General features: G+C 37.9%; 1 protein-coding gene across 1 annotated transcript; it reads right to left on the bottom strand.

The window, feature by feature from the left end:
• Positions 1–4: 4 nt before the first annotated feature.
• neil3 (nei-like DNA glycosylase 3) lies at positions 5–9,214 on the bottom strand. Its single transcript, XM_056383546.1, has 10 exons — positions 8,926–9,214; positions 8,726–8,835; positions 7,077–7,211; positions 6,465–6,678; positions 5,459–5,533; positions 4,958–5,124; positions 3,126–3,289; positions 1,219–1,633; positions 721–901; positions 5–535 (listed from the first exon to the last, which is right to left on the bottom strand). The coding sequence occupies exons 1-10, from the start codon at positions 9,028–9,030 to the stop codon at positions 353–355; spliced, it is 1,749 nt and encodes a 582-aa protein (XP_056239521.1). The 5' UTR covers positions 9,031–9,214; the 3' UTR covers positions 5–352.
• Positions 9,215–11,833: the final 2,619 nt, after the last annotated feature.

Below are 11,833 nucleotides of genomic sequence, written 5' to 3'. Positions count from 1 at the left end.
AAAAATGCATTTGTCAATTTTTGCTGCTTTGGCTTGTTTTGATTCTTTATTAGATTTATAACAGTTTTCTCTTGATAACTTTGAAATTTACATCTTTAAAAGATGGATATGGACAGGACATAGTACAAATTAAATGCAAAAAGACAATCAGATACAATAATTTTGTACAAACAAGTGATTGGGCATAATCTGAAGATCATAGGTTTGATAGGTATTCCCTATTAAATGTATTTTTCAGGATAGACATATCTGTGTAAATATAATGATGAAGTTATCATGTCTCTTTCTATATGAATTTATTTATATTAACACATAGGCTTTGGCTTTTCAAGTAGTGTATTGCTAAAACACATTAACAACCAGGAAGGATGGATACCCCTGGTCCATTCTGTGCCCACTGAAAAAAATCACACTGTTTACCCTTTTGAAAGCTGCAGGTGTAGAAATTCCGGCCATTGTTGGGTCCTAGTTTCAGAACAGTCCTCATTAAACAGCGTTTACCATGGTGACAAGAAGGGAAGTGCAAGTCTGCCCACTGCAACAGAGAAAATAAGGTTTCTCTGAGTTAGCTGTGAAGTTTTATTTCAGTCATTTGAATCGGATGCAAACAAATGTGTGTATGAGTGTTATAGCTAAACCTGAAGATACTTAGAAATTATTTAAGTTATTTATTTTCCAGGCTACACAATGCAATAGAGAAAAGTTGCTTTCCATTTTCACCTCAAAGAAGTTACATTTGGTCTCTCTGGGAAGCGAGCAGGCATAGAACTGTCGTCCCTTATTCTCCCCCTCCTTATGGACCACTCTGAGGACAGCTGGACGACTATGGGATGAACAACAAGGGGCACTGGGACTGGAAGATATAGAGGAGCCGCGGCTTGTAGCTCCCATTCTGTGGGTACTGACAGAAGTGAAGAAACAGTCTTATTAGCTTGAAATAAACTGAAAAGAAAATACAGGAATACCTGTCACATCAGCCCTTATTAGTGAGCAAACGACCACTCCTCAACTGTGTGTGATGATATGTGTGAGTAACAATCGTATTTGCAAGGTATCCTACCATAGCTATTTATCAATCTCAACTTTTTTTTTTTAACAATGTTGCATTAAAAATTCCACAGCAAGATGCTTTTTTATCCCACTTATCTCCCTGAAGTTGCAAAAAACTTCTCTTATTATAAACTTATTCATGAATAGCTAAACAAGAGATTCACTCACCCGGTGTTGGGGGTTCCATTTTGAGCATTGTTACTGGGAAAGGGACTGTGATCAATTCTCATTTTCTTGGATGGGTGACTGTAGGAGGCCAGTGATTCCCCATTGGAGAGCTCGGCACTTTGCTTCTGCCAGCCACCAGAGGCATAATTGGGGCTTGTTGTCCCTTGGCAGACGCTGTATTTATATAAACCTTGTTCTGCCGCCAAGGAATTCAAATGACTGCCGGCTGGGGAGAGCGGGGAGTTTACAGGCTTTGGCTTCTTGCTCAAGTCAGAGAAAACAAGGGTGGAAGTCCCGAAGGCAGACCTCCAGTTGACTTTGAGCTCCTCTTGTGGTTTCTTGAAAGCAGTGCAAGGGTACTTAATCAAATCAGTGGTGAACGGTGATGCCTCAGTGCTAATGTCGTCTTTGTGGACTGTGAAGATGAAGCCAGAGTGAGACTCATTTCATGTTCAGCAGCTGCACCTTATTTAGATGAACTGGCTGCTCTCGTAAAATGCAGATTGTTGTTAGCTTTAAGTGGTTAGCTTGCCATAAAATTTACCAGTAAGCAGTAGACTGCTACGCTGTGTAGTCAAAAAAAAAAAAAAGTCACACAATCCGTTGTGCTGATGATGCCCTTATGCAAAATACTGTGAAATGTATCCCCATTTAATAAAACTTTGAAACTTAGTAATGGTGAACTACAGTCCCTGGATGACATTAATTTGTCCTTGAGCAAGGCACTTAACCCCCAGCTGTTTTAGTGGAGCTGCACAGTGGTCAACTAATATATAACCGTAGAAATGCAAATCAGGGTATTACTGAAAAAAGAAACTTTCCCTGGAGAAACAAGTGTCCATTATTCATTTCCACATTTTTAAAAGTTAAAGTTAATCTAAAAGTGGAACAATTGTTATTAATCACTCACACTCATGTCAGTTCAAAAATGCAGGTGAACCTTGTACAAATGTATTGAGATCTAGTTGAATCATATTTGCTCCTATTTTGAACAGCTGACAGCAACTCTGTAAAAACACAAGTATAGTCCCTATAAAAAGTATTCACCGCCCTTGGATGTTTCCATGTTTTATTGTTTTACAAAACTGAATCAAAGGAGATTTGATGTGGCTTTTAAACACTAATCAACATTTAGATCACTACAATTAATTAATTAATTAATTAATTAATCAATTAATTAATACAAAATATAAAATGCTTCTTAAAAGAACTCTAAATGCAGCCAGATGCCTGGAATTGCAGGTTTCTGGTATCCTGTCCAAAGTGTGGTTTGTCTGGAATGAGAACATTTGAACCAACTGCAGGAATCAATGCCAAGATGACAGGCTGACATATGATAGTCAGCAGTTTACCCATGGTTGGGAAGCTCAGCATAACCAAATGAACCACGGGCAAACTGTAGTCTGAAGTGATTCTCATACAGCTTTTCAGCTGCTCAGTCAGCTACCATTTGAAAAATATAATTTGAAATGTGGGAGCATGATCTTAAAAAGAAACTAAAAAACTATAGAATAGAAAAAAATACAAAGTGAACCATCCAACTGTGGTTTGGCAGTTGCAACAGACAGACAGCAAAAGACATTTCTTTCAAACAGTCGTTCACTGCTGTCATAACGTATCTAAAGATGGTCAGAGAAAAATGGCCAGTTGACAGACATGCTCATTACTTGTTCAGCAACATAGAGACACAACTACAGAGAAAACAGCGTGCTTGACTGCTGTGTCACTTCAACAGCTTGGTGTTTGGTGCCTTGCTCAGAAGTACTTAAACATCGATGGCAAGCAGTACATGGGATCATTCAGCTAAACAGCCAAACTATAGCAACCATTATTTTATCTCTTGCTAACAAGGACGTTCTGTCGCCTCATTAAATTCAGTGACAGTGACGCCCAAACATTTTACTCACCCTCAGGTCTTGGAGTGAGGCATGCATCACAGGCTTTTGCTGCTGGCTGGTTGATGAGCGTACAGAGCTGACAGGCCCAGTCCTCTTCCTCCTTCTTAGCCACATTATCATTGGTTCTGTCATTGTATACCCAGTTAGTCAGACGGTTTCTGACTGGGAGCTTACTGGATAAAGAAAACACAGGAGCGACAATGGTGATTCTAATAAACCCTTGTTACTAAAACAGGCTTACTAATAAATGAAACATGCACTGAAGCAGAAATCATTCTACTGTGTTAAAACAGAACTCTGGATCCTTTTGTGTGTAAACAGACACACACACCCATCCATGAGGGTAGACAAAATGAACAATTTTTACACTTTCTAATATTTTGTCAATCACTGAGTAGACTAAATACAAAAAAAAAAACACCTCTCAGGATAACACAATAAAAGCCTTGAAAATGACTGTAAAATCGATACAACAACTCTTTGAAGCAGTTTCAACAAAAACTGATCATAACCATCATGAAGGGAGAATTTATTGCAGGACTGTTGTATTAGTCTGCATTAGTGGTGTCTAGGTGTACCTAATAAACTGGCGAAATTATGTTATGTAGGGTATGTTGTGGGTAGTGTGTTTGTGTATGTGCATTGTAGGATATTTTAATAATCTGATATATAATAACAATAATATTATTGAAATTGTGAATATATGATGTACAATATACATCACACTATACACTATATATACATTTCCTTGATTACTTATATTATGAGCAATTAGTCCTTGGTACTACAAGTGCAAAATGAGTGATGCATATAGTCATAGAATAACTGGGGTGCCTCTGTAGCCTAATGGTTAAGGCGCATACCACATAACCACTGTGTTGCATGTCTTACCTCTCTCCCCATGTGTCCTGTTTTTCATGATAAAATTATAATAATATAGAATAAAATTAAACAACCATTATTGTAACATGAATATAGAAAATAGAGACAAAAAGAAAACTAGACAAACATTTACAGTTCAAGCAGAGGATGAAGATGTGTGGGAAGGCAATGTGTTTCACATAATAGCTGCGAGGACACATGTTAGTGCTTTGACACGAAGCTCGACTATGTTTGACAAGACGGTAAATCTGCAATGCCAACAGTCATCGAGGAGGGAGGAAGAAAAACTTTCCTCACAGATTGCTTTATCAGCTGAGTAATGTGTTGTAAGGGCTTTAGGCTCTAACCCCTTGCAAAGCCTTGCTCAAACACAACCCAGGAGGTGTTGAGCCTGTGCCCTGTCTGGCAAACACAGCCTTATATGCGCATTAATTTCCCCCCCGTAACACTTCCCACTCCCTGCCAAGCCCATCTGCCTGCAAAGATGGCCTCTCCAAATTTGAAGTTATTATCTACACGCTTTAGAACTTTCTACATAGACTAGGTTTTGAATAATGACACCTAGCTTTACTGTGTTGCTTTGTATTATAGTGGCATTACATTGTTAGCAACAAAATGTATTAAGAATTCAAATAAAAACCTAGAAATTGTAGTGTTACACAGGGATTTTGGCTTTTATCACATTTCTACTCACAAAATGCAATTCAGCATATTTTATTGTTCATTAAAACAGCCAGCAAACAGTTTAGTAGTCTAACAAATCCTTATTGCTATAAAATATGCATTCATGTTGCTGCAAACATGCACTGTAATAGGTGTTATTTTATTCCCACCTTAAACATTATTGGTATCACCCTTTTTGAACAATACCTACACCAACCCTCTATGAAACCATTCTTACAAGAACGCAAGACAATATCTTTCCAGGCAAAGTGCCTATGGTCTATGAGAATTTCTACCTGATGTCAACCCTGCTGGGATCTCCCTTCTGACAGCGCTCACAGAAGTAAGTCATCCTGCCGTTGTCTCCAAGACGACAGACTGTGATGACATGAAAGCACTGGCCGCACTGGGAACGCTTGTAGACTTTGTAATGTTTGTAGAGGGGAGAGCCAGATTTGCGACACTGATAGAGACAAGAAGGGCAGACAAGAGTGAATAGAAAGATGAGGATAAAGAGAACAAGAGAAAACATTAAGTTTTTCTTACTTGTCTATTATGCATGGAGAAAAAGGAATATTTGTTTTATCTATTCTCAAGACAGTGGCGCTCTGACTTCTGCTCTCCTTCCTCAGCAATACAGAATTTAAAATGAATCCATTCTTGTGAGTCATACTGAATGAGGTGTCAGCTACCTATCTAAAGGTGAATGTTTATACATCTAAATAAACAGTACACATACACATATACAACATATTCAATTAATCAAAAGTATTTCCAATGATGAACAAAAATCTAACCTTATAAAACAGAAGAGTAAAATCACGTGTCATTTTCACCATGTGGTGGATCTGTTCGTCTGTCAGCTGCTGAACCTGAGAGTGAAGCAGCACAGTTAGTTCCAGTTCACAGAGAGTGAGTAAGTCTTATTTGTATGGTCCTTCATTTCAAAACAGAGATGAAAAGCACCTCACAGTCAGCAAATCAATAATACTGAAGCACATAACCAATAAAAGAGCCAGACATGAAGGAAAAACTGGATTTAAAATGATGCAACACAGAAAAATTACATATAAGGTGTTCCCAAGACAGGCAACAAGGACCCGACTTAGACTCAGACAATGCAAAAAAAAAAGAAAACATTGCTTGTAGCTCTTTCAGGACACCTGGGGGCTCTATAATGGAGGAGAAGCTCATAAAGATTCAGTGGTCCCAGAAGAAGAAGGGGCCAAAAGTCCTAGATTGATGTTTTGGTCCAGTGTACTATATTCTTGTACCCCAGACCCCATCTAATACTTTCTAAGGGGAGCAGAGCCCCTGGTAATAGTTGAGTAATAGAAGTATTCATGCTGCAAAGTGTCTCCTGCAGTGGATAGGTCACTCTAAAAATCACACTTTTATTCTATTGTTTGCTTAATAAAAAATATTCCCTAAGAGCAATGTGAAGCATTGGACCTTTCACTTTTCAAGTGATATGATTTCCAGATCAGGACTGGAAAATATTTTATTTGTTTCTTTAAAATACAAATATGTTATAAATCAGAGGGAAAAACATATTTGAGTCCCAATAAAGACTATACACATTCATAGACAAAAAAAATTCCATTTCCATTTCCAAACTGCACTGAGGGAAAGGCATATGTATGCCGCAATGCGCTTGTTTGTCTTTTCCCTATTTTCACCCTCCTCATTGCAATGCATGACACAATAATACAAGGGCTTAAACTTTTTCTGTGAGAGATGTCTTGCATTTTTACCCTCTTTTTTCATTCCTCTGCTGAACACAATCCATCATCTTTTCCATACCTTCACGGCTGGATGGAGGCCCGAGTCAAACAGGACTTCGTTTTTAATGATGTTGCCGACTCCCGGCATGACGGCCTGGTCTAGGAGAACGTCACAGAGCATCCTGCTACTTTGGCTCCTCACTGCCTCCTCAGAGTGGGAGAAGCTGAACTTAGGGGAGCACACATCCAGACTCTCCATAGCCCTCATCCTCTGCTCACAGTCTTCTGTCAACCTGCAAGCACACAATTCTATAGTACAAGAAGAATCTTGAAAATATATGGCTGCTGTTACAGCAAGTGTGCCACAAGGTCACTGGTGCACTTGTGAGGTTACACATTTGAAAATTGTTTCTTTCACATACTCTGCTTGAGTTTATTTGTTATGAGATGGATCAGCATAGGTGACATTTTCAAACAGTAGAAATAAATGTGTGTCTGGCTACTGAACAGTACACCAGGACCTTACAGTCAATGAACAGGACAAATGTCGAGCCAAACAGCAGCGTTTTTCATGCAACAATAGCCACTGTCTTCAGACGCAGCCTAATGTAGGACATACTCCCCGTATGAGACTCATACCCCAAGGTGAACTTCTATCACCTCAATCTATCTAGGCTGGTGTCCCCGTTACCTCATTTCCACAGTGCTGTCAAAGAAGCACACAATGTCGTTAGTCAGGTGTATTTCCAGCACTGGTATGGTGCCCATCCTATCCTTCCTCTCAGCAGGGTTTATACGCATTGATCCATTCATACCAAAGTGGACCCTAAAGGATGTGAGCATGATAGAAACAAAGAAGAGACACATTTACTTTAAAGATAGCATGTCTCAATCCATATAAGACTTGACAACTAGAGGACAGAAAGGTGCCCTGATGGTTGAAAACTCCACAGTGTAATAGAAATCAAGAGGTCCATCCAGCTGTGTGTCTCTACCTACAGCCATGTGTGCTACTGAAGTACTCTCATGCAAGGCACTGGAAATTGTACATGCTTTCCCAAATCTATTCAGCTATAAATACTGACGATTGATTGATTTTATTTGATTATTAAAGTAACACTATAACTCAACTATAAATTGGGGATGGGTGATATGACAATATGAACTGTACACAGTGTAAGACTAAACATTTGTCAACTGTTAAAGATTATACGATACCATTTACACAGTGGTAGCTAACCCTTTGATATCTCTTGGTATGTAGACTAATGTAGCCCATGTTGCAAATCCATGACTGAATTATGGTTATACTCATAATTTAATACTAATTTTTAATATCAATGTGATGAATTATTTGGATTTATTTGGTATTTGATTAAGTGGACTAGCCAAAAACAGACAACAGTGTCTGCTAAGTTTGTTCATTAACAGGTTCTAAAAAAAAATTCCTGAAAAAAGGTAATATACCACAATATATATCAAATTTGTGAAATACATTTACAATTACCATGGTGGAGAATTTTATCCATGTCAATCACCCTTAATTACAATCATTAAAAGATTAAATTAATACATTTCCATTGTGGTCCTCTAAGAGCAAACAGCACAAGCAACAATGAGACGTTAAGTGGAGCAGATTAATCTTTTAGCAGTACAGGTGCAACTAAAGATTATTTTCACTATGAATTAATTTGCTAGTTATTGTTTCAATTAATCGTTCATCTATAATGATGTGTTTGTTTTGAATGCTTTTTTTAAATTCTTTCTGTTAAGCACTTTGTAACTTTGTTAAGAAAAGTCTAAACACCCAAAAATATTTACTTTACAATAAAATAATCAATAAAATAAAAAGCAGGAAATCGTCTAATTTGTAAGGCTGGAGTCAGAAAATACTCACTATTTTTGCTTACAAAATTATCAGTTATCAAAATAGCTACTGATTATTTTTCTCATGATTTTTTAATTGACTAATAACAGGTGGTGTACTAACTTCTGTGACCCAGGAAGTACTTTAAACCGCACTGCAAAACTTGGCAGCAAAGATGGTATTTGGACGGCTAATTAAAAGATCTTGGTGGCAAAAATGAAAGATGGAGCAGGTCATATAATGTGATGGGTCACAGAGTTTAGTGTAACACCAGTGTTGTGTCACGTGTGTTTCCCTGCGAGCAGCCTCGGAGGAAGGTGCTGCAGGAGACATTACTCTCACGGCAGGAAAGCACTATTCTGCGTGACAGTTTGACACAAGACCTGTACACTCAAAACCTCAGCTAGCACTGACTAGGCTAAAGTTACTTGGAAATGTAGAGACTGAAAGTGGCTATGTACAGTCTACATTACCTCAACGCTCTTGGACCGAAGTACATGAAGAGCTCCTTCCCCAGAGTTTCTACACCGGTGTACAGACAACCATAGAAACTGTGGAAGACATGTCCCCCGGGGTTGTTTTTCTAGAAAAGAGACATAACACGCAGTGAGATGTAGCCGGTTAACGCTAGCTTGACAACTCGCAGTACAAATCGTGACATAACGTAACTTACGGACGATGTTGTCAAACTGCCTCTGATTTCTTTCAGTTTCTGTCCTTTCTGGACTTTGGATCGGATTTTCTCTCCGTTTAATGTGCAGCCTGGACCTTCAACCATCTTCGAGTTCAGTTTTTTTTTAACCTATTTCGAGTTAAACTGAAAATTATCGCTCCAACTTTCTGACTGGGAGGTTTGTTGTCGTTTTGATTCCCCGCCACAAAATTTAATGTTGCGCATGCGTGGTGCGGGGAAATGGGGCCTTAAAGGTGTATTAACCATTTTATCTTCGGTGGCAAAAGAGCTTTACTACGGACAAAAAAAGGTTTAACAAATGATTGGAAATTAAGCAACTCGCAATTTTGCACAATTTAATGAAAAGATATATCATAAATAATTGTATTATTTAGGTAGCCTACGTATGTACTGTAGAATTATGCATTTCTTTATTCCCTTCAATCAACAATAAAATGTGACATTGTGAAGCAATGGAGAAATGAGAAACACAGTATAAACCCTACTGCTGAAATAAATGGTCTAATTGGACACTAACCGACACATGGTGAGAAAGACTCTCCCTAATCCCTAATTCAATTGCTTCTTTATTTCATTCATTACACAACTCAGCCTACAATTTAATAAAACATATAAAACTAATTCCATGATAGCAGCTATTGTCAGGTCTTTGTAATCTTTTTTGAGTAGACCTAGTTCAAACTATGATATCTTTTCTTTAAGTTCGAGCACTCTTTTTTTTTTTTAATCTTACAACCTTATTTTTAAATTTATCTGAATTCTGATACAATAGCCATCACTTGAAAGCTTTGGACAAAGAAATATTACCATAGATAACTACAGAATATGTTTGCATACTGATTTTAATGTATGCCTGTGTGATAAACAGTTCTTGATTAGTTGCTCTTGATAAGTGTTGAATATTTGCATTTCTGATTTCTGACATCTGCTGAATGCTGTGTACCAAATCAAGTTTCTAGCAATCACCAATATTGGTGCCGTAATATTGCATATTAATGGGTGTCTTATTTATAATACAATTCTCAAAGACTGATTTTCCTTTATTTTTTAAAAAGGCTCACATTCCAAAGGATGATGATTATTATTCAATCATGTTGGGTTGCAAATATTAAGGATCAACATGCAAAGTTTACCAAAGGATGAAGTGTGACACATTTAGTGTAGTCTTGAGGTATGATGATCCAGTATCTTTTGTCAAATTCTCTCAAAAGTATTCTTACAGGTGCCAATAATATGCAGTAAACTGATGGATTAGAGTAGTTTTATTGATTGTCCACTTGAGGGCGCTAATGCGTTATTCTTGGGCCTGCAACCCACACAAATCTGTGATGTAACCTGTAATACTTCCCTTAATGTATTAGATAGATAGATAGATAGATAGATAGATAGATAGATAGATAGATAGATAGATAGATAGATAGATAGATAGATAGATAGATAGATAGATAGATCCAAGCACATTGTTTTATATAGTGCATTATGTGAAAATCTAAACAGCTGAGAATAAATATTACCTATAAGTGAATACAGGACTGTAGTTTGACTTTCATTTAACATCACATGGTGTGTTCAAGCTCTTGAAAATTCCCTTGATATGTCTCCTCAACTCCATCCATTTCACCATCATCGCACATTCATACGACCTTCCATATCTCGACCATGTTCGTTTAAGAGGTCCCATCTGGCTGAAGAAAATTCAAAAGAATTATAATTTGCATTATTGTCAAAAGATTTTCTGCATGGCTTGCTTGCGTAATTGCAGCAACTTGTTTGCTCTGCAGTTTTGCTATCCAGAAACCCTTCTGTTGGCCCAGATAAAAATAGATAGACTACATATTCTCCAGCCAAATGGACAGCCATGCCCTCCTTCAAAAAAGGCAGCACTCAGCAATAATGTGTATTAAAATTTGAAGCTGCTCTCTCACATTGGCTCCAAGGGAAAAAGGGCACCTGAAGCTGGGTCTCACCCAAGGAATTATGATATAATTCAATCCAAGTTGCTAAAAACCAGATTGTGCCCCCTTGCAGCCCTCTCTCCTGCCTCAGGACCTACACTATCCTGGGATAAAAGTGAACATTTCCTCCTGAGTATCTGCAGAGTTCCGCTCCCCCCCACAGAATGAGACATATTAAAGATTAAGGGGCAACAAGTCCATGCCATTTCTTCTGGTGGGGATTCAGATTCAGTTTGAATGGTTCTTTTTCAGTACAGGCAAACAAACCTAAAAAATAAGAAAAGAAAAGCATCAGCAGCATGTTTGTGGATTACTTGTACAATGCAGAGGGGATTCATAGTGTCTGTATTAAAGCACTGTCTTGTATTCTCTGAAAAAAAAACTGCAATGACCAAAAAGACGCAAGACAAACCTTTTACATATAATTCATTTTCATATGCTTGAGGTTTTTTTTTTTTTTATAGAAGTTGCAGTCTGTGAAATTCTATAGAGTGCTTGCACCCAAGGATAGAACAGTGGGAGATACATTTGAAGGTTGCATAAAAATGCAGAGTAAATAATAAGCACAAGCAAATTTAATCCACTGTATTCCAGTCTATTGAGTTTACCTGATCTACAACTATAAACGCACTGTTTGCCATGTTTTCCGAGTGTAAACAGTGCTCAATAGCTCATTTGTACTGTGATATTTTTACCCCAGGATCAGTTGTCCGTCTTTCACTCTCCCCTTGCACTGAGCATGTGTTGTTTTCCCCTGCTTTGCTTTGTGCACCAGTTTGAACTATGAAACTTTTAGTTGTTGTTATGCCCCGGCACCAGCCCCCACCAAGAAAACCCCTTGTTTTGCTGCAAGATCAAGACAGTGACATCTGCTTTGACTAAGTAAAAGACAGGGCATACTGTAGGCTCTTAAACAACTTTAAAGGGAATTT

Source organism: Seriola aureovittata, chromosome 8 (assembly GCF_021018895.1).
Source record: "Seriola aureovittata isolate HTS-2021-v1 ecotype China chromosome 8, ASM2101889v1, whole genome shotgun sequence".
NCBI classification, from domain to species: domain Eukaryota; kingdom Metazoa; phylum Chordata; class Actinopteri; order Carangiformes; family Carangidae; genus Seriola; species Seriola aureovittata.
Note: the sequence above shows the minus strand (reverse complement) of the source record. Positions and strands in the feature narration are given on the sequence as shown.